Source organism: Salmo salar, chromosome ssa22 (genome assembly GCF_905237065.1).
Source record: "Salmo salar chromosome ssa22, Ssal_v3.1, whole genome shotgun sequence".
Lineage (NCBI taxonomy): Eukaryota > Metazoa > Chordata > Actinopteri > Salmoniformes > Salmonidae > Salmo > Salmo salar.
This window is the reverse complement of record NC_059463.1, coordinates 7579431-7602969: the sequence shown is the minus strand read 5'-3', so window position 1 is coordinate 7602969 and position 23539 is coordinate 7579431. Positions and strand designations below refer to the sequence as shown.

The 23539-nt window shown below is 41.2% G+C and overlaps 1 protein-coding gene across 1 annotated transcript; it reads right to left on the bottom strand.

Moving 5' to 3' along the window:
* Nucleotides 1–7040: 7040 nt before the first annotated feature.
* Nucleotides 7041–20362, bottom strand: LOC106582701 (protein ILRUN). Its single transcript, XM_014166020.2, has 5 exons — nt 19671–20362; nt 18252–18406; nt 17831–18028; nt 17194–17501; nt 7041–7341 (listed from the first exon to the last, which is right to left on the bottom strand). Exons 1-5 carry the CDS (start codon nt 19916–19918, stop codon nt 7306–7308), a joined length of 945 nt encoding a protein of 314 aa, XP_014021495.1. The 5' UTR covers nt 19919–20362; the 3' UTR covers nt 7041–7305.
* Between the last annotated feature and the right edge of the window lie 3177 nt (nt 20363–23539).

Here is a 23539-nt window from a genome sequence, read left to right as displayed (position 1 = left end):
GCCAGACTACGGTTTGAAACTGCACATGGCGACAAAGATCGTACTTTTTGGAGAAGTGTCCTCTGGTCTGATGAAACAAAAATATAACTGCTTGGTCATAATGACCATCATTATGTTTGGAGGAAAAAGGGGGAGGCTTGCAAGCCGAAGAACACCATCCCAACCGTGAAGCACGGGGGTGGCAGAATCATGTTGTGGGTGGTGCTTTGCTGCAGGAGGGACAGGTGCACTTCACAAAATAGATGGCATCATGAGGGAGGAAAATTATGCGGATATATTGAAGCAACATCTCCAAGACATCAGTCAGGAAGTTAAAGCTTGGTCGCAAATGGGTCTTCCAAATGGACAATGACCCCAAGCATACTTCCAAAGTTGTGGCAAAATGGCTTAAGGACAACAAAGTCAAGGTATTGGAGTAGCCATCACAAAGCCCTGACCTCAATCCTATAGAAAATTTGTGAGCAAACTTCTGACCCACTGGGAATGTGATGAAAGAAATAAAAGCTGAAATAAATAATTCTCTCTACTATTATTCTGACATTTCACATTCTTAAAATAAAGTGGTGATCCTAACTGACCTAAAACAGTTTTTTACTAGGATTAAATGTCAGGAATTGTGAAAATCAGAGTTGAAATGTATTTGGCTAAGGTGTATGTAAACTTCCGACTTCAACTGTATGTAGATATTCCATTAAAAATCAGCCGTTTCCAGCTACAATAGTCATTTACATGAACAATGTCTACACTATATTTCTGATCAATTTTATGTTATTATAATGGACATAAAAGTTGCTTTTCTTTCAAAAACAAGGACATTTCTAAGTGACCCCAAACTTTTGAATGGTAGTATATGTGAATGCACGTATCATTCCAGCAATATTGAGAAGAACTACTTGGTTGTGCCTGTTGTTCACACACATATGCCCTCTCATTGGCTAGAAAGGCCCCACCCGATCTCATCTGCCTTCAATCTTTGAGGACATGTATTTCCATTGTTAGACTGGTCACTCGGCTACTTTGCCAATATAATAGATTATCTTTCTAGAAAACACTGCTGTGCTACTGGATGCATAATCTCAAAAGGCATCACCTATCCATGGTGTCAATGAGGACAGAGTTCACTCCTTTCCTACACACTCAGGTATGGTCATTTTAGAATAATCTTTAGTTGTTTTGTTTTTTTTCATCATCCAAACTCTCCAGCATGAATTGGGATTATTTAAGAATAAATAAGTAGTCTCCTTTTGAGGCACTACATCTTGAATTATGAATAACGCTTAATAATAATGATGAAATGTACATTATATTGTCAGTCTGCAACAAGAGATGGGTTGTTTAATGAGAATGAAACATTTAAAACCGTTTTCCTACTGTAAAACGTGCTGTGGGATTATACTTTTTCCTTTTTAATTGCTTTTCAGCATGTCTGAACTTTAATCATGATGACACCACTTACAGTAAGTCAGTGTACAGTAAGATGAAGTGAGATTTCCTATAACTAAACCGTTACCCTGGACTGAAGAGCCCACTGTGAGGAAACATCATACCTTATAGCTTGTACCATAAACCAACATACACACCATTAATGTGGGAAGCAGCACCTCTGTCTCAAGTACCGCTTACCTCTCACAAATAGACTTGCAGTTTCTCTTGGACTCGATGCCTATTTTTGTCATTTGGGGACCACTGCCTCTTCCTGGCAAAATAGGACATAAAACTGTGCTGTGGTCTCCCTGCCAACACAGTGTATTACATGAGTCAATCAATGAAAACAACTAACAACCATGGTGCCACATTATTTGTGTCAGTGTTAATTTAATCATACAAATCTTAATTTATACATACAGGAAAAATGCTTGAATTTTACATTTTCTCTTCTCATAAATGTTCTATCATAAGACTATGCAAACTCTCCACTCATCCACGCCACACTGCTTAAAAACAAAGAAGCAAATAATTAAAAACTCTCCCCATCGAACACACAAAAACAAGCAAAGCAGACAAAGGGACTCCGATGATTAAAAAAAAATTGGGAGGACTAACAGTACGACCTTGAGAAACACAGAAATATGAAAGGCCTGTGTGAAAACACCATGCCCACAACAAAACAGATGCCGTCCATCAGAATAAACCATAAAATACTATTGTACGGGCATCTACAACAGCTTTAGTCGATGAATAACAATTGTCACTAATTTCCTTTTTTTTTTTTTTTACTCAACCTGGTGGAACATGGGAAGCAGACAAATCCGGATTGCTTCAAGGGTGCGATAGAAAGAGTTAAAAACGACAACATTCCAAATGGTAAACAAATTGCAGAACATGATGTTAACTTAGTTTGGTTGATATTTGTAAACAATGATTAACATAACTAAATCTCATACAGCACTTTATGCAGAGTACAATGAATTCCAGGGTTGAACCTTTTTTTGAATATAAGTAGTACCAAATTTACTTAATTTGACAATCAAAATGGGACTCAATGTTGTGTACAAGTTTGGAAGAAAAATATAAAACAAGGGAGTATATATATATATATATATAAAAACAAAATACGCTCTAGATCCAGATAGTAAATCGAATCATCACTTGCAAACATCTTTAGTGGCATCGTGCAAACTGCTGAAACAATATCAACATAATGGTGTTGATATTGCTGCTGGCTTGAGAAGTCACAAACCCAGAAGTCTATTTTCTATGATGTTGTCTGTCGTGACGTGTCAGAGCCAATTTGGTTTGGTAGTTTAATTAATAGCACCATCTGCTTGCTCTAAAGAACAAGCTTTACCACTGCATCTCTGTGTTAGAACAGTACAGCAAAGCCTTATTTACTGGGCTACTCATTCACAGGCCTGTATCCTAAATTCTGAAACATCAGTGGTGGAATTGTTTTAGAATGTATTATATTTGTGTGTACATAGGTCACCACTTCCTTAACGAAGTAGTAACCACCATTTCATGCTTAGTAAAATCCAAAAGGAAACCCTACACATATAGTAACAGTCCAACGTTTGGACACACTTACTCATTCAAGGTTCTCTCTTTATTTGTACTATTTCCTACATTGTAGAATAATAGTGAAGAAATCCAAACTATGAAATAACACATATGGAATCATGTAGCAACCAAGAAAAAAGTGTTAAACAAATCAAAATATATTTTATATTTGAGAATCGTCAAAGTAGCCAACCTTTGTTTTGATGACAGCTTTGCACACTCTTGGCATTCTCTCAACCATCTTTGCGTAGAATGCTTCTCCAACAGTCTTGAAGGAGTTCCCACATGTGGTAAGGGTAGGCCGCCCCCAGGTGGTAAGGGTAGGCAACAACACATCTGCCACGCTGATCCTCAACACTGGGGCCCCTCAAGGGTGCGTGCTTAGTCCCCTCTTGTACTCCCTGTTCACCCCCGACTGCGTGGCCAGCACGACTCCAACGCCATCATTAAGTTTGCTGACGACAACAGTGGTAGGCCTGATCACCAACAACGATGAGACAGCCTATAGGGAGGTGGTCAGAGACCTGGCAGTTTGGTGCCAGGACAACAACCTTTCAATGTGAGCAAGACAAAGGAGCTGATCGTGGACTATAGGAAGGCCAAACAGGCCCCCATTAACATCGACGGGACTGAAGTGGAGCGGGTCGAGAGTTAAGTTCCTTGGTGTCCACATCAAACTATCATGGTCCAAACACACCAAGGCAGTTGTGAAGAGGGCACAGCAACACCTTTTCCCCCTCAGGAGACTGAAAAGATTTGGCATGGGTCCACCTTCCCCTCCTTTTGTCTTTACACTGCTGCTACTCGCTGTTTATTATCTATGCATAGTCACTTTACAAATTACCTCGATTAAAATGTACCCCCACAAATTGACTCGGTACTGGTACCCCCTGCAAATAGCCTCATTATTGTGTTACTTTTTGATTGATTCCATTTTTTTACTTGTTCATTTGGTAAATATTTCATTAACACCATTTCTTGAACTGCATTGTTGGTTAAGGGCTTGTAAGTAAGCATTTAACGGTAAGGTCTAAACCTGTTGTATTCGGCGCATGTGACAAATACAATTTGAAATGCTGAGCTCGATGGCTGCTTCACCTTCACTCTGCGGACCAACTCATCCCAATTGGGATGAGGTCGTGTGATTGTGGAGGCCAGGTCATCTGATGCATTACTCAATAAATCTCCTTGGTCAAATAGCCCTTACACAGCCTGGAGGTGTGTTTTGGGTCATTGTCCTGTTGAAAAACAAATGATAGTGGGACTAAGTGCAAACCAGATGGGATGGGGTATCGCTGTAGAATACCGTGGTAGCCAAGCAGGTTAAGTGTGCCTTGAATTCAAAATAAATCACAGACAAGGTCACCAGCAAAGCACCCCCACACCATCACACCTCCATGCTTCACGGTGGGAGCCACACATGCGGAGATCATCCGTTCACCTACTCTGCGTCTCACAAAATAACCAAAAATCTCACATTTGGACTCATCAGACCAATGGACAGATTTCCACCGGTCTAATGTCCATTGCTCGTGTTTCTTGGCCCAAGCAAGTCTCTTCTTATTGGTGTCCTTTAGTAGTGGTTTCTTTGGAGCAATTCGACCACGAAGGTCTGATTCATACAGTCTCCTCTGAAAAGTTGATGTTGAGATGTGTCTGTTACTTGAACTTGGTAAATAATCTATTTTGGCTGCAATTTCTGAGGCTGGTAACCCTAATGAACAGCAGAGGTAACTCTGGGTCTTCCTTTCCTGTGGCAGTCCTCATGAGAGCCAGTTTCATCATAGCGCTTAGTTTTCACGACTGCACTTGAATAAACTTTCAAAGTTATTTACATTTTCCAGATTGTCTTAAATGGACTGTCGTTCCTCTTTTCGTATTTGAGCTGTTCTTGCCATAATATGGACTTAGATATATTTGGTAAAATACCATCTTCTGTATACCAACCCTACCTTGTCTACACAACTGATTGGCTCATATGCATTGAGGACAGAAATTCCACAAATTAACAAGGCACACCTGTTAATTGAAAAGTATTCCAGGTGACTACCCCATTAAGCTGGTTGAGAGAATGCCAAGAGTGTGCAAAGCTGTTGTCAAGGTAAAGGGTGGCTACATTGAATAATCTAAAATATATTTAGATTTGTTTAACACTTTTTTGGTTACTACATGATTCCTTCCATGTGTTATTTCATAGTTTTGATGTCTTCACGATTATTCTACAATGTAGAAAATAGGAAAAAATTAAGAAAAACATTGGAACTTTTGACTGGTACTGTACATATGCAGACATTGATTTAAAACCTACAGTTGGAAGTCGGAAGTTTACATACACCTTAGCCAAATGCATTTAACCTAAATTTCTCAATTCCAGACACTTAATCCTAGTACAAATTCCCTGTTTTAGGTCAGTTAGGATCACCACTTTAATTTTAAGAATGTGAAATGTCAGAATAATAGTAGAGAGAATGATTTTAGCTTTTATTTCTTTCATCACATTCCCACTGGGTCAGAAGTTTACATACACTCAATTAGTATTTGGTAGCCTTGCCTTTAAATTGTTTAACTTGGGTCAAATGTTTCATGTAGCCTTTCACAAGCTTCCCACAATAAGTTGGGTGAATTTTGGACCATTCCTCCTGACAGAGCTGGTGTAACTAAGTCAGGATTGTAGGCCTCCTTGCTCGCACACGCTTTTTCAGTTCTACCCACAGATTTTCTACAGGATTGAAGTCAAGGCTTTGTGATGGCCACTCCAATACCTTGACTTTGTTGTCCTTAAGCCATTTTGCCACAACTTTGGAAGTATGCTTGGGGTCATTGTCCATTTGGAAGACCCATTTGCGACCAAGCTTTAACTTCCTGACTGATGTCTTGAGATGTCGCTTCAATATATCCACATAAATTTTCCTTCCTCAAGATGCCATCTATTTTGTGAAGTGCACCGGTCCCTCCTGCAGCAAAGCACCCCCACAACATGATGCTGCCACCCCCGTGCGTCACGGTTGGGATGGTGTTCTTCAGCTTGCAAGCCTTCCCCTTTTTCCTCCAAACATAACAATGGTCATTATGGCCAAACAGTTCTATTTTTGTCTCATCAGACCAGAGTACATTTCTCCAAAAAGTACGATCTTTGTCCCCATGTGCAGTTGCAAACAGTCTGGCTTTTTTTAATGGCGGTTTTTGAGCAGTGGCTTCTTCCTTGCTGAGCGGCCTTTCAGGTTATGTCGACATAGGACTCGTTTCCTGTGGATATAGATACTTTTGTACCTGTTTCCTCCAGCATCTTACCAAGGTCCTTTGCTGTTGTTCTGGGATTGATTTGCACTTTTCGCACCAAAGTACATTAATCTCGAGGAGACAAAACGCGTCTCCTTTCTGAGCAGTATGACGGCTGCGTAGTCCCATGGTGTTTATACTTGCGTACTCTTCTTTGTATAGATGAACGTGGTACCTTCAGGCGTTTGGAAATTGCTCCCAAGTATGAACCAGGAGGTCTTAGGTGATTTCTTTAGATTTTTCCATGATGTCCAGCAAAGAGGCACTGAGTTTGAAGGTAGGCCTTGAAATACATCCAGAGATACACCTCCAATTGACTCAAATGATGTCAATTAGCAATCAGAAACTTCTAAAGCCATGACATAATTTTCTGGAATTTTCCAAGCTGTTTAAACGCAGTCAACTTTGTGCATGTAAACTTCTGACCCACTGGAATTGTGATACAATTCACTGTAAGTGAAATAATCTTTCAGTAAACCATTTTTGGAATAATGACTTGTCATGCAAAGTAGATGTCCTAACTGACTTGCCAAAACTATAGTTAGTTAAGAAATTTGTGGAGTGGTTGAAAAACGAGTTTTAATGACTCCAACCAACGTGTATGTAAACTTCCGACTTCAACTTGCTCAACAGGCAAAATAGTTTGATGGCTTTTTTCACTCACTCACACATGTCATTTGCTCAAGCTAAACTCATCCAGCAGTCCTTACTCACTGAGGTTTGTTGACAGCTAAAAATAAGAAAGAAAACTAAAAACAGCTGTGTAGTAGTATGATTTCTTTTTTAGGATTTATAGCACTCATTATGTAGCATTTACACATGCAGATCTCAGGAGGGTGCTGATGATGTTGGTAGGGGGGTTATTCGCTGGGGTAGGTGCGTCCTTGTTCTCTCTGTAGCTTGTGTTTTGGTGGATTGGGGCAAGGAAGAGGGTTGTCTGGAGTCTGTATGAAATATGTCACTCCCCTCTCCGGTGCCCCTGCCTCAACATACCCTGGTCAGTTCAGCACCGCCTGGATCTCCATCTTTCTAACTCTGGCCAAACGGATAGGGGCCATGAATACCCTGGGGAGAGACACAGAACACAGTCAAATGCATGGTATGAGATCAGTAAAGTGAAATGCTAAGAACGTGGTAGATAGAAATGCATTGTGTAGAACAAATATGAGATTTCCCTATTAAGCGACAGGCATCGTATAAGCGCCGTTCATTACATTTCGATCTAAAAATTCTCTTACACTGGGGCATTGAGACAACAGTACTTTTCCCCCCTGCTACACTGGACGTGTAACTTTTTCCCGGCATGAGCAGAGCGTGGGCCGCTCCATCCCGTTGTTCTCGGGTGGGAGCGGAATGTGGCAATCTTGAAATTAGAACCAGTGCACAAGTCTACGCTGAACGGCGCATGCCTCTTGCGGAGTCGGCGTGCTTACGCCCAGGTTTTCATTGAATTTAATAGGAGTTTCTCAAGGTTTGCAAAAGTTACGTGTCCGGTGTCGCAGGCCAGTAAGGAAGCAGCACCCTCCTGACCAGAGCAGGCCCTTACATAAAGCACATCTGTATCCCTCAGAAAGATAAGTTCAGCAGTACCGTAGTCCATTATTGAGTCAATAAACACTGCGAATGAGCAACAGAGGCATGGGTTTCTAAACAGTCAGGTGTACCCAGCCAGGAGTGGCAGTACATTTACAGTCTGGAATAAAAAAGGCTAGCTATAAAACAGAAGTATGAAGTGATTTAGAGCAGGCACGGACACACACATATCCAAGCATCTCTGAGGGCTATATGGTGGCAAACTGACGAGAGTTATCATATATACAGGTAAATCCATAAAAACAATAAAATAACTTGTGATATTGTAACCACGAACTGACATATAGGGCTGGTTTTCCAGATACTGATTATGACTACAAGGAGAACCTCCGTTGAGAATGCTTTAGTCCAATACTTAAAAAAAGGTCCAATGCAGCCGTGTTTCTCAATATCAAATCATTTCTCGGTAACAATTAAGTACTATGGATGAATATTTTCCCAAAAATCTATTTCAATACAAAGAATAATTCACATTTATACCGAGAGTGTAACGAGTGTGCGCTGAGAGTCGGCAAGCAAGTTCAGGGAGTGAGTGTTTTTATAAATAAAAGAAACAATGAACACGAAACACAAACAACGCACCAGCATGAAAACAGAGTCAATAACACCTGAGGAAAGAACCAAGGGGGGTGACAGATACAGGGAAGATAATCAAGGAGGTGATGGAGTCCAGGTGAGTGTCATGAGGCGCAGGTGCGCGAGACGATGGTGACAGGTGTGCGGGATAATCAGCAGCCTGAAGACCTCGAGGCCGGAGAGGGAGTATACGTGACAGAGAGTCCCAGGAAATACCACAGAAATCTTAAAAAAATAAAAAGATATGGTTACTATGCCAGGGTTCTCCCAAAATATATAAAGATTTCACCAAATGTGAAACTGATATTTAGTAATGACACAGTAACATTGATCGCCAGTGACATTGTTGTGAATTGCGAAAGAGGGCGTTCATAAACCCCGAATAGGCTATAGCGTTGTCGAATCATACAAACTTTGTAACAGCGGTCAAACAAAAGTCTAAATGATCAAAGTTGACAGAATATCTCCTATTTGGCAAAATCGATATTATTATTATAATAATACAAATCAGCTCATGAATAACAGGGAGACGAAGAGAGGTAATTGTTTAAATATCAAGGTATTTTAACAGGGACCAACTCTGCTTAAAATAAAATAACTAAAATCGACCTAAGCGCTCATATGGGCAGCAATAAGAGAGAGAGAGCGCAGAGAAGCAGGATAAATGTTACAGTGGTATTTTGACATGCATAGGCGAGACGTGCTTTAATAATGCAACCTATGGATTACAGAATAAAGTTAGGAATTTTAATGCGAGACAGGAGTCAGGATTTGGGGTTTCAGTGGGATTGGCACAATAGGAAAATAGCCTAGGCTCCATATAAAAATAATTTAAAAAGACTACAACGTAGTCGATATATAAATATACACTGGATTTAGGCTACATTATTGCACACTAAATGTTTCTGATCAGTGATAGCTCAATTATTTTTTTTGCTCATTTACCCTAATGTACTGCCAGAGATAAAATGACCAAATAAATAGAGATTCAGTGACACAAAATCACATTGATTGATTATCAGACAAGTCAAAGGCTTTTGGTTGGAAGTAGGACAGGCTACTACACAAGTGAAGATCAAGCAGACTTGTTCAAAATGTTATCAGCTAATATACAGTGGCAAGAAAAAGTATGTGAACCCTTTGGAATTACCTGGATTTGTGCCTAAATTCATCATCAAATTTGATCTGATCTTTATCTAAGTCACAACAATAGACAAACATAGTGTCCATAAAGTAATAACACACTAATTAATGAATTTCTCATTGTCTATATTGAATACATCATTTAAAAAATTCACAGTGTAGGTTGGGAAAAGTATGTGAACCCCAAGGCTAAAGACTTCTCCAAAAGCTAATTGGAGTCAGCTAACCTGGAGTCCAATCAATGAGATGAGATTGGAGATGTTGGTTAGAGCTGCCTTGCCTTATTAAAAAAAAATGTTTTGAGTTTGCTATTCACAAGAAGCATTGCCTGATGTGAACCATGCATCAAACAAAAGAGATCTCAGAAGACCTAAGAATTGTTGACTTGCATAAAGCTGGAAAGGATTACAAAAGTATCTCTTAAAGCCTTGATGTTCATCATTCCACAAATTGTCTAGAAATTGAGAAAGTTCAGCACTATTGCTACTCTCCCTAAGAGTGGCCGTCCTGCAAAGATGACTGCAAGAGCACATGGCAGAATGCTCAATGAGGTTAAGAAGAATCCTAGAGTGTCAGCTAAAGACTTACAGACATCTCTGGAACATGCTAACATCTCTGTTGACGAGTCTACGATATGTAAAACACTAAACAAGAATGGTGTTCATGGGAGGACACCACGTAAGAAGCCACTGCTGTCCAAAAAAAACAATGCTGCATCTCTGAAGTTTGCAAAAGTGCACCTGGATGTTCCACAGCGCTACTGGCAAAATATTCTGTGGACAGATGAAACTACAGTTGAGTTGTTTGGAAGGAACACACAACATTATGTGTGAAGAAAAAAAGGCACAGCACACCAACATCAAAACCTCATCCCAACTGTAAAGTATGGTGGAGTGAGCATCATGGTTTGGAGCTGCTTTGCTGCCTCAGGGCCTGGACAGCTTGCTAATCGTCAACGGAAAAATCTATTCAAGTTTATCAAGACATTCTGCAGGAGAACATTAGGCTGTCTGTCTGCCAATTGAAGCTCAACAGAAGTTGGGTGACGCAACAGGACAACGACCCAAAACACAGAAGTAAAATCAACAACAGAATGGCTTCAAAATAATAAAATAGGCCTTCTGGAGTGGCCAGGTCCTGACCTCAACCCAATTGAGATGCTGTGGCATGAGCTCAAGAGAGCAGTTCACACCAGACATCCTAAGAATATTGCTGAACTGAAACAGTTTTGTAAAGAGGAATGTTGTGACTGTTGTGCAGGTCTGATCCGCAACTACAGAAAACGTTTGGTTGAGGTTATTGCTGCCAAAGGAGGATCAACCAGTTATTGAATGCAAGGGTTCACATACTCTATCCACCCTGCACTGTGAATGTTTACACAGTGTTTTCAATAAAGACAAACGTATAATTGTTTGTGTTATTAGTTTAAGCAGACTGTTTGTCTATTATTGTGACCTAGATGAAGATCAGAACATTTTATGACCAACTTATGCAGAAATCCAGGTATTTCCAAAGGGTTCACATACTTTTTCTTGCCACTGTATGAGCAAACCAGAATAAAATATGATCATTAGTACCTAACTAATATTTCCCCAGCCTAAATTGTTACCAAATATCCAAACAGAGATTCAGTGAAAAATCTATCTAGATAAGTCCCACACGCTTGTCAAATCAGCACTTTCCCAATCAAAACAGTGCTAAAATTATAATCTAGGTGCACACACACACACACACACACGATTGCTTTAAATTAGTATAACGGTTGGATACAACTTTAGGAGTTTCAGTATAAGCAAGAACTTGATACATGCCTTCAATTGCATTAGTCTACTTTATTCCAATATTTTCATCATTCAGTTGCTCATATCTAAGGTGAGTTTTCCTTTCTCTGTGCTTTTTCTAGGCCCAATGGCCGTTTCCTCACTCCATTGCCGGCCGCCTCCACCGTGTTGTTCTCAACACTAGTTTAAATCAATATAGCCTCCTGTTTACTAGATGTCTGGCTTTTTCTTCTTTTTTACCCGTACTCATTTCATTTCTGTGATGGCCGAACAGGTCTGGGCTCGGGCTTCTGCTCACCAGGCTTGGATCAGAATCAAATTATCAGTTCTAATTAGAACTCTAAACTGCATTTGGGTCTTGTGTGCAGTCCGGCAGTTTCAATTATGCATGTGCTTTGAATTTATGGCGACTTTGTGTGAAGTAAATCCGCTAGGCTAAAGGCTTCCATGTGACAACCTGTTTAGATAATGTGCCACTACATTTTTTGCCAATCTGCTGCGGCGCATGTTGTGTATTTTGTGGAATTGCATTAGTGCCACATTGGGGGGGAAATGTTGTAATTTCCCAGGTCTTGTCATACATTTTTTTTAAATAATAATTCAGGAAATGTGAAGAGTGGTTATGAGATCCAGGTTACTGGTGTTAATACCTATTAAGTACACACACATAACCGTTCAAAAGTTGGATCACTTAGAAATGTCCTTGTTTTTGAAAGAAAAGCACATTTTTTGTCCATTAAAACAACATCAAATTGATCAGAAATACAGTATAGACATTGTTAAAGTTGTAAATGACTATTGTAGCTGGAAACAGTCGATTTTTTTTTATGGAATATCTACATGGGCCTCTGTACACCTATCAGCAACCACCACTCCTGTGTTCCAATGGCATGTTGTGTTAGCTAATCCAAGTTCATAATTTTAAAAGGCTAATTGATCATTAGAAAACCCTTTTGCAATTATGTTAGCACAGCTGAAAACTGTTGTCCTGATTAAAGAAGCAATAAAACTGGCCTTCTTTAGACTAGTTGGGTATCTAGAGCATCAGCATTTGTGGGTTCGATTACAGGCTCAAAATGGCCAGAAACAAAGAACTTTCTTCTGAAACTCGTCAGTCCATTCTTGTTCTGAGAACTGAAGGCTATTCCATGCGAGAAGTTGACAAGAAACTGAAGATCTTGTACAACGCTGTGTACTACTTCCTTCACAGAACGCAACCTGGCTCTAACCAGAATAGAAAGAGGTTTGGGAGGTCCCGGTGCAGAACTGAGTAAGAGGACAAGTACATTAGAGTGTCTAGTTTGAGACACAGACGCCTCACAAGTCTTCAACTGGCAGCTTCATTAAATAGTACCCGCAAAACACCAGTCTCAACGTCAACAGTAAAGAGGCGGCTCCGGTATGCTGGCCTTATAGGCAGAGTTGCAAAGAAAAAGCCATATCGCAGACTGGCCAATAAAATAAAAAATTAAGATGAGCAAAAGAACACAGACACTGGACTCTGCCCAGAAGGCCAGCATCCCGGAGTCGCCTCTTCACTGTTGACGTTGAGACTGGTGTTTTGCGGGTACTATTTAATGAAGCTGCCAGTTGAAGACTTGTGAGGCGTCTGTGTCTCAAACTAGACACTCTAATGTACGACACTCAGCAAAAAAAGAAACATCCCTTTTTCAGGACCCTGTCTTTCAAAGATCATTCTTAAAAATCCAAATAACTAAACAGATCTTCATTGTAAAAGGGTTTAAACACTGTTTCCCATGCTTATTCAATAAACAATTCATGAACATGCACCTGTGGAACGGTCGTTAAGACACTAACAGCTTACAGACGGTAGGCAACTAAGGTCACAGTTATGAAAACTTAGGACACTAAAGAGGCCTTTCTACTGACTCTGAAAAACACCAAAAGAAAGATGCCCAGGGTCCCTGCTCATCTGTATGAACGTGCCTTAGGCATGCTACAAGGAGGCATGAGAACTGCAGATGTGGCCAGGGCAATAAATAGCAATGTCCGTACTGTGAGACGCCTAAGACAGCACGACAGGGAGACAGGACAGACAGCTGATCGTCCTCGCAGTGGCAGACCACGTGTAACAACACCTGCACAGGATCGGTACTTCCGAACATCACACCTGCGGAACAGGTACAGGATGGCAACAACAACTGCCCGAGTTACACCAGGAACGCACAATCCCTCCATCAGTGCTCAGACTGTCCGCAATAGGCTGAGAGAGGCTGGACTGAGGGCTTGTCGGCCTGTTGTAAGGCAGGTCTTCAACAGACATCACCAGCAACAACGTCGCCTACGGGCACAAACCCACCGTCGCTGGACCAGACAGAACTGGCAAAAAGTGCTCTTCACTGACGAGTTGCGGTTTTGTCTCACCAGGGGTGACGGTCGGATTCGCGTTTATCGTCGAAGGAATGAGCGTTACACCGAGGCCTGTACTCTGGAGCGGGATCGATTTGGAGGTGGAGGGACCGTCATGGTCTGGGGCGGGGTGTCACAGCATCATCGGACGGAGCTTGTTATTGCATGCAGGCAATCAACACTGTGCGTTACAGGGAAGACATCCTCCTCCCTCATGTGGCACCCTTCCTGCAGGCTCATCCTGACATGACCCTCCAGCATGACAATGCCACCAGCCATACTGCTCGTTCTGTGCATGATTTCCTGCAAGATAGAAATGTCAGTGTTCTGCCATGGCCAGTGAAGAGCCCGGATCTCAAATCCCATTCAGCACGTCTGGGACTGTTGGATCGGAGGGTGAGGGCTAGGGCCATTCCCCCTAGAAATGTCTGGGAACTTGCAAGTGCCTTGGTGGAAGAGTGTAGTAACATCTCACAGCAAGAACTGGCAAATCTGGTGCAGTCCATGAGGAGATGCACTGCAGTACTAAATGCAGCTGGTGGCCACACCAGATACTGACTGTTACTTTTGATTTTGACCCCCCTTTGTTCAGGGACACATTACTCAATATCTGTTAGTCACATGTCTGTGGAACTTGTTCAGTTCATGTCTCAGTTGTTGAATCTTGTTATGTTCATACAAATATTTACGCATGTTAAGTTTGCTGAAAATAAACGCAGTTGACCGTGAGAGGACGTTTATTATTTTGCTGAGTTTATTTAATGAGGCTGCCAGTTGAGGACTTGTAAGGCGTCTGTTTCTCAAACTAGACACTAATGTACTTGTCCTCTTGCTCAGTTGTCCTCTTTCTATTCTGGTTATAGACAGCTTTCTCTGTTCTGTGAAGGGAGTAGTACACAGCGTTGTACGAGATCTTCAGTTTCTTGGCAATTTCTCGCATGGAATAGCCTTCATTTCTCAGAACAAGAACAGACTGAAGAGTTTCAGAAGTCCCTTGTTTCTGGCCATTTTGAGCCTGTAATCAAACCCACAAATGCTGATGCTCCAGATACTTAACTAGTCTAAAGGACAGTTTTATTGCTTCTTTAATCAGCATAACAATTTTCAGTTGTGCTAACATAATTGCAAAAGGGTTTTCTAATGATCAATTAGACTTAAAATTATAAACTTCGATCAGCTAAAACATGCCATTGGAACACAGGAGTGATGGTTGCTGATAATGGGCCTCTGTACATATATATGTTTAAGCCATTTCCAGCTACAATAGTCATTTACAACATTAACAATGTCTACACTGTATTTCTGATCAAGTTGATGTTATTTTAATGGGAAAAAATGAAAAAAACATGTGCTTTTCTTTCAAAAACAAGCACATTTCTAAGTGACCCAAGACTTTTGAACGGTAGTGTATATACACACACACACAAAAGTATGTTGACACCCCTTCAAATTAGTGGATTCGGATATTTCAGCCACACCCGTTGCTGATGGGTGTATAATAAAAAATTTAAATACATTGAGCACACAGCCATGCAATCTCTAAAGACAAACATTGGCAGTAGAATGGAGATCAGTGAAGAGATCAGTGACTTTCAATGTGGTACTGTCATAGGTTACCACCTTTCCAACAATAGTATGTCCTGAGTTACAACACTCACTACCGAGTTCCAAACTGCCTCTGGAAGCAACACCAGCACAATAACTGTTTGTCAGGAGCTTCATGAAATGGGTTTCCATGGCCGAGCAGCCACACACAAGCCTAAGATCACCATGCGCAATGCCAAGCTTTGGCTAGAGTGGTGTAAAGCGCTGCCCCATTGGACTCTAGAGCAATAGAAAAGCATTCTCTAGAGTGATGAATCACGCTTCACCATCTGGAAGGCTGACGGACTAATCTGAGTTTGGCAGATTTGGCCCTTTCCTGTTTCAGCATGACAATTCCCCCGTACACAAAGCGAGGTCCATACAGAAATAGTTTGTTGAGATCAGTGTGGAAGAAACTGACTGGCCTGCACAGAGCCCTGCCCTCAATCCCATCAAACACCTTTGGGATGAATTGGAACGCCGACTGCGAGCCAGGCCTAATCGCCCAACATCAGTGCCTGACCTCACCAATGCCCTTGTGCTGAATAGAAGCAAGTCCCCGCAACAATGTTCCAACATCTAGTGGAAAGCCTTCCCAGAAGAGTGGAGGCTGATATAGCAGCAAAGGGGGACCAACTCCATATTAATGTACTTTAGAAAAAAAAAAAATTATGAGATGTTCGCTGAGCAGATGTTCACATACTTTTGTTAATGTAGTGTACCTTACCGTGATTGTTTCTAATAGCAGAGTAGCATAAATATTGCGCCCCCCCATGCACTTACCACAAATACCTTGTTTGCTAAGTTAGCGGTATTGTAAATTCCTCTCAGTTACTCTTCTGATGTAGCGTCATTAGCACAGTATACATTATCTACATTTTTGCTCCAAGACACCGGCAATTTTAAAAAACTGCATTTGATTGTGCCGATTTATTCGTGCACTGAATCATGTCGTGCGCTGTAGTTTCAAAACTCTGTGGATAGTGCTAAAAAATAATATTTCTGAATTCTGACATCTTTATGCACCATTAAAATGGTCAAAAAGAAACAAAATAGCTTCTTAGCAAAGGGCAATTTCTCAAGCAAGAATTTTGCTAGGACTGTCTGGGAGTGCTCTGAAGAGGGAAACTGAAAATGAGTTGCGCTCTAGCCAACATCTCGCAGATACAGTGCGGGTATAGACTACATAATGAGATTAATATGGACAAAAGAGTGAAATGATTTGTATTTGTCAAACGGCAGCCAAGCGTCGATCGCCGTGTCACCAGGTTAAGACCCTCGATAATTATTGGAAAGGAGCATCAAGCTCATCACCGTGCACTTTCACCACCCTGTGAAGTTCATCATAACTTACTTCATCTGTAGCCTAATAACTTCAGTTTCATACACATGCTATGTTAGGTTGTTAAATACTGTACCCCTGAAAACCAGAAACATCCACTTTCTGCCAACGGGCGGTAGCCTAATAAACTGCATGCTTTCCCGAACAATCAGTCTGCTACAATTCAGAGCAGCGCTCTATTGTGTTTTCCACACTACCAAACACACATTCTGTAACTGTACAGTAGTGGCAACGCATTGATAATTGGCAAACTTCCCCAACACTGTACTTTTGTGACAACAAAAACACTATATTGAAGTAGAGGTTTCAAAGTCAGCCATGAAGAGAGATGTTTTTATCCACATCCAAACATGGCACTGAAAACAAAAATATATAAAAACCTTTATATAAAATATAAATATATAAAAATATTGTAATAACTACTCACTTCTCACACAAGAGGCCCGATGTTTAAGCAGAAAAAAAATTAGGAGTGGACGTCACCTTCTTTCGAGGCAAGACAAACTTGGTTCATCAATTCATACATACCTGACTGTAAGTCACTACTGATAGATTGCTTTGGAGCCCATTCGATGCTCTATTTACAGCATTGTGAGACAGTCCGTTTTGATCTTGCTGGATGGCGTCCTGCGTGCCCTCCCAGGCTCCTCCAGGGTCTTTCAAGTTGTTGTGGTCTCCGGCGTTGTGTTTGCTCTTCTGTGGCGAGGCGAAGGGGTTGAAGTCTCCCTCCACGTTGCGGTGCGGCTGCGTGTTGAACTCTGTCTCGAAGGAGGACAGCTGCTGTGTCACGCCCAAAAGGCCCCCCACCTCTACACTGAGGATCACCCAGATCACGTCTGTGTGGACAGAGAGAGTGACACACACCAGGCGTTAGGGGTGACGTGTTCTGTCCAGGAGACAGAGTGCTGTGAGTTAAATACCCCAATGCTCAGTAAATCAAGGATAAAAAGTCAAGTTGACCAATTTCAAGACTTTGATTGACCACTTAAAAATCTTGAAAAAGGACTTCACAGCTAAACGGTTGCACACAAATGTATAAAAGGTTTAAAAGAAGAAAAAAAACACTGCAGAGGTTAACGTGTCTGGATAATTTCTAGAATGAATTACACCCTTACGGAAAAAAATGGGTCCACAAAACAGTGCATCTGCGCTGTTTGGGACCTACCTCCGTAAAACAGTCCTGTGGCTGTGCACATCCTCCATTGGCCCTGGTACATGCCAGGTGACGCAGGGCTGTGCATCTGCACACTGACGTCTGAGATCTCCTGGGGGTCTAGACAGCGCACCATCACCATGTTGATGTGGCCAAACTGGTCCCCTCCGATGTACTTCAGACATACCCCGGGTGGCCAGGACTCTGCACCTGTGAAACACACAGACAGACAAAGATATTTGATACACATTTTTAAGACAGAAAGCTCCCTTTCCAACCATGCAGTCAGTTACTCATACCTTACCTGCACCACACACACACGTTTACAGGCCAGTGGTTTCCTGGTCTTACATTGCAGTGAAGGTTTTTCTTCTTTTGTGACTGAATCATACGTATGGTGATATGAACTGGATGAATAAAAGGTAACCCCCACCTGTATTCTGTATCCTCCAGGTCTTTGTGAACGGTGTGTCGGGGGGAACAGACTCTCCCTCACCAATCGTCACATCCTCCAAAAAAGACATGGATGGTGTGTTGATGCTGGGACTCTCAACGTCATAATATGCACCAATGGCTGCCTGTAGATTCCTGTTTTAATGGCAAAAGACATTGAGGAGAGTGGGTGAGTCAATGCCATGTTTAAATGAGCAAGTATTCAACATGATCTAGTTCCTGAAACTACTTCACAACAACCATTTAAAAAATATATAATTTTTAAATAACTATGTGGCTGATAATGATTTTCCCTGGCAAAAATATGAGTCAAGGTAATTTCAGGGTTGTTTTATTCTGTTCAGTGATAAAGTCGTGATCACTAGCCTACCTTAGCTCACTACCAATCAAATTACGTCATAATATCACAAACACTTGCTAGCTAGGTGTTCAAAAATGTACTCCTAGAGCTTGCACATGGTTGTTTAGCTGGACCATAAAAAAATACAAGTTAAATGCGACAGCGTTTAACAGTTAAAATCGATTTTTCCCAGTTGGAGCTCATTTTTTCACAAGTTCCCAGTTGTCTTAAAATGTCTTAAACGCAATGAAGTGACGTCAGAGAGTTCAGAGTTCCCAGTTGTTTTGAACACACAAAAAAATCGATTTTAACTGTCATCTAACTCGGAATTCCAACTCAGGAACTCGGGCCTCTTTCTAGAGTTCTGACTTTCTGACCTGAAGAGCACTGACGTCATGACTTGACCTCGTATTTTTCAGAGTTCCCAGTTGTCTCGAGTAGGATTCTGTGTTTACACATGCAAGTGATTGCTTTTGACAATAACGCTGTATCTGCCTTCCCAATGAAAAACTAGTTTTGAAATAAATTATAAAAACACACCACACAAAATGGACAAGATATGTTGTATGCACCATGCTGCCTTGTTGACATGACCGAGCAGCGTATATTACTGTTTAATTTGAGAAAGGCGCTCCTCCCCTCACCTTGCCCGTTCAAGTCGCGGTCCATAGAACGGTGCCCCGCAGCATAATCGAATCCGCCCAATATATCTAGCGTTAGCGACAGTTTCACATAACTAACGTAGCTATTGCCGCGTTCATATACTAATCGAAACTAGGAAACTCGGAAAAAGTCTGACTTGTTAACTGGTTAGTTATACATGTGCAGCGTTCATCGAATCAGCCAATCGGAAATTTCCGTGTTCCAACTAACACATGAACACGGCATAATTCCCAGCAATGTCATAGCCAAATGCAAAGTATCGGCACAAGTAGATATAGCTATAACTACATGAGAGAGACACACAACCACAATAAATGACAACTAGCTCGCTTATTTGGCACTAGTCAAAATGTAGCTAGCTACTAGCCAAGTTAGGCCCCACATCCACGAACTCACCAGTTGGTCATGTCAAGGAAGAAGGCGCATCCTGCCGGGTTGAGTTGGAACCCCAGCAGTCTTTGGAACTCTGAGATGAGGACATCCTTGTCAGTGGTGCCCATACAGTTGAATTTCTGCATGAGCTCCGGGTCCAGGTCTATGTCCATGCCCTCCATCGGCAGGTCTACCGTGGCAGCGACGGCGGGGTCTCCTAATTTAAACCGAGGCCTTGTCCAGTCATAACAACCACTCCAACAACAATACATTTAATACGCATGGCGGGGGGCAACGTTTGACGTCGGTGCATTTTAACGTCACCTTGCGTCGCGGTGTGTGGGCCAAGGTGTGGACACAGAGTTTCTAAACCCAGAGACGCAAAAGCGCAAGCGTTCGAAGCAGACTAAGTAGACCAGGCCGGGGTTTGGGGTTGGAGAAGTAAATGAAAGTGAAAAAAATATTCCTTATTTGTTCATTTTCTAAAGGCAAAACCTAGATTCGAGACAATGTCTTAAGTAGTTTAACGTGTTATTACTCGAAATACGTCAAAAAACACTATATCGAAAGCGGTGCCTTTTGAGTTAACGGCCTGCACATGCGCAGTTCGTCGCGAGACGACCGTTAGACCGATGACGTTTCTTTGCGCATGCGTTTAGCTAGCCAACGTCGCCGTGACATCGCCTTCAAGCGTGATCGGGGATTTCTATTGGAGAAGCGTTTTAGCACAGATAGAACGAGACAGATATTTCACCAGATGTATAAAATGTGAAGCATCCGCTTGGCGTTTCCACTCACTACCAAATATGGCCGGCAGTGGGAGAAAATGGAAGGAGATGGATTTTGGCTGAAATTCAGCAAATTTTCTAATCGATGAAACATTGGATCTCAATACAGTTTTCTGTTCCCCAAGCTAGAATCTGTAATGAACAAAGTGGACTACGTTTTGTAGACTTTAACCTTTGTCAAAGTTGTAAAAAATCGCGATGTTTAGGAGTGCAAATGCTAATTGCGTTATTGCACACGCGGAAACATGCAGATATATGCTACAACAGGCTAATAGGATCTCGCTGGCTCGTGTTTGGCTCTGCCCACCTCCTTGCTTGTTCTGCCCATTATGACTCATTTGTTCCTTTGCCAAAGTTGTAAAAAAAAACAATTGCGTTGTTTAGGAGTGCAAAGGCTCATTTGTTCCTTTGCCAAAGTTGTGAAAAATGGCGTTGTTTATAAGGAGTGCAAAGGCGAATTGAGTTATTGCACACGCGGAAATATGCAGATATGTGCTAGAACGGGCTAATAGGATCTCGCTGGCTCGGGTTTGGCTCTGCCCACCTCCTTGCTTGTTCTGCCCATTATGAGTAATGTGTTCCCATTAGAAACGACAGGCTGTGGTCTCTTGGTTTAGTTATAAACATATTTGGTTTTAGCCTATCTTCATACTCTTCTGTCAAATCAAGCTTTATTTATACAGCACATATCAGACATGGAATGCAACACAATGTGCTTCACTGGAAAAAAATATAAAAACAATGTAAATAAAAACTGCAATATTTACTACATAGGCTATATTATTTCAAGGCTGGCATACAAATAAATACATTGTGAAGCATTTGCAAATGTGACACAATAGGCTGGTAGGGACATATAGTGCTCAGCATTTAAATAACATTTCCTTGTATTATATCATTATAGTCTATATATTGTGCATATTTATTTTATTTTACCGTTATTTTACCAGGTAAGTTGACTGAGAACATATTCTCATTTACAGCAACAACCTGGGGAATAGTTACAGGGGAGAGGGGGATGAATGAGCCAATTGTAAGCTGGGGTTTATTAGGTGGCATATAGGCTGTGACTTAATTAGAATTAAATACAAAGTCAACGAAAAAAATACTTATTAGTGAATTTGAATTCATTTTTAGAATTCATTTTTAGAAACATTAGTTTGGCCAGTGTGTGGCTACAGGCTCATGCGATGCTGCCTGCGAGCCGGCCAGCAGCGGAAAATATATTTTCCACACTTGCAGAGGCGCTGGGGATGGTAAACACCCTTTTTGCCACTCTTGCCAGGCTGGGCAGAGATGCAGAGTTGTTTTATTTATTTATATAGATAGGCTTAAAGGTTTTTAGGCAAAACAACCCAATAAAAACATAAAGCTCCTTGAACGTTGGAATATGCTAGGCCTATTGAGCCAAAATCAAGTATGGCCTATTGTATAGATAATAGATTGAAAATGAACTAAACGTTTAAGAGATCTGATTTTGTATTTATAAATACTTTGTTACAATGACACAGTTATATACCCACCTCCTTCCTTTCTTATAGCATGTGCACATAGTAAGTACACCATCAAGTGTATTTTCAGATTCCACAATGATTCTTTAGTTGTGGACACTACATCACCGCACTGCCTATCTTGCTCTTGGTCCTCATCTTTGTAAATCACCTTGATTTAGCCCCTGTGTGTTTTACTAACATCTTTATGAAAATATTTAGGGAACTCCATGACAGTAGCTAAAGCAAGGGGCTATATCAGCACACAAGTAGACTACAAATGCATGCCCTGAGCTCGTCAAGTGAGCTCTACTGGACTAGATGAGAAGGCCGATGCTCCAGTCTTTGGGAATCTCGCCCAACGCTCCAGTCAAATTGGGCACTCTCAGCTCTGCTCACATACTCTGCTGGCAGGCTATTCCAGAGGCTGGGTATTACTACCTGAAGGCTGCCTCTCCGTGCCTCTTGGTCCTAGGCTTTGGGATAGTTAAAAGGCTAGTGTTAAAAGGCTAGCGCCTTTGAAGCATGTCAGACATGTTTTGGGGTGCACAATCGTGGATTGATTTAAAACCAATAGAAGAATCTTAAAATGAATTCTAAAACTGTCTTTAGTGTGGACTTTTGCTTAGGTCATCTGTTGCTATTCTTTTATTGGCTTTTCTTTAGCTAATGATGGTTTCAAAACAATAATCTGGGTCGTTCTAAGGAAAAACACAATTAAATAATCAGAGGTCCTTTATTGCATTAATTAATTAGACTAATCAACTACTCTCCACAGGGAAATCATAATTAGTGATGAGAAAAAGTATGTCAATTATTAGGCGGAACTTTGTATCGTCAACCTTTGAATTTTTGAACAATTGAGAGTGGGAACACAGGCAGGGTTGCCATGTCCACATTTTCCTAATATTTGGTTACTTTGAAAACGATGTCACCGGTTAAAATGTATTGGTTGCGAGGTTTGGGCTATTTCTCAATTGCATCGCCGCCGCCATGGCATTTCTCTTATTTTAAAAAAATCTCACTGTGACCTGCTGATGCTGACTATCAGGCTGTGAGTGAGTAAGTGAATGAGTAAGTGAATGAATGATGGGGAGGGCCGGAGGGGTGTGTATGTGTGTGTTGAGAGCACTGGTTGAGAGAGCGCTGCAGCAGGCAGCTGAGTCACGGAGACAGAGCACCACACGCGCACTTGTGACATCTTTTTGCCAGTTGTAGGTAGTCTTCTTCGATTGGTCATTATGGAGCCACCTATTTCCAACACCTTTTCCATTAAATATATTACCAACGCAATTAGAGCAGTAAAAATACATGTTTTGTCATACCCGTAGTATACGTTCTGATATGCCATGGCTGTCAGACAATCAGCATTCAGGGCTCGAACCACCCAGCTTAATCATAGCAGTCAGAACAAGTGAAATTGAAAATGATCTGGCTAGTTTAATAAAGGAGAATAATGTTTTATCTTGCAACATTCTTAATAAGATCTCAATAATTATTATTTTGATGAAAAACCGAATTAAATTAAGTCTATATTATTTCTTAATTCGCTCGAGGTCGTTATGGGAAAGGGTTTATTGGATAAAAGTGGAAACTAATATTGCTGCTAGTTTTC

What these genes read in the sequence shown, in the direction of transcription:
- LOC106582701 (XM_014166020.2), bottom strand. Translation starts at nt 19,918, where the DNA reads ATGTATTGTTGTTGGAGTGGTTGTTATGACTGGACAAGGCCTCGGTTT. An exon ending in TTCCTTGACATGACCAACTG is followed by an intron (nt 18,407 to 19,670) that starts GTGAGTTCGTGG and finishes CCATTAAAACAG; the next exon opens with GAATCTACAGGCAGCCATTG. An exon ending in CAGTAGTGACTTACAGTCAG is followed by an intron (nt 7,342 to 17,193) that starts GTATGTATGAAT and finishes GTCTCTCCCCAG; the next exon opens with GGTATTCATGGCCCCTATCC.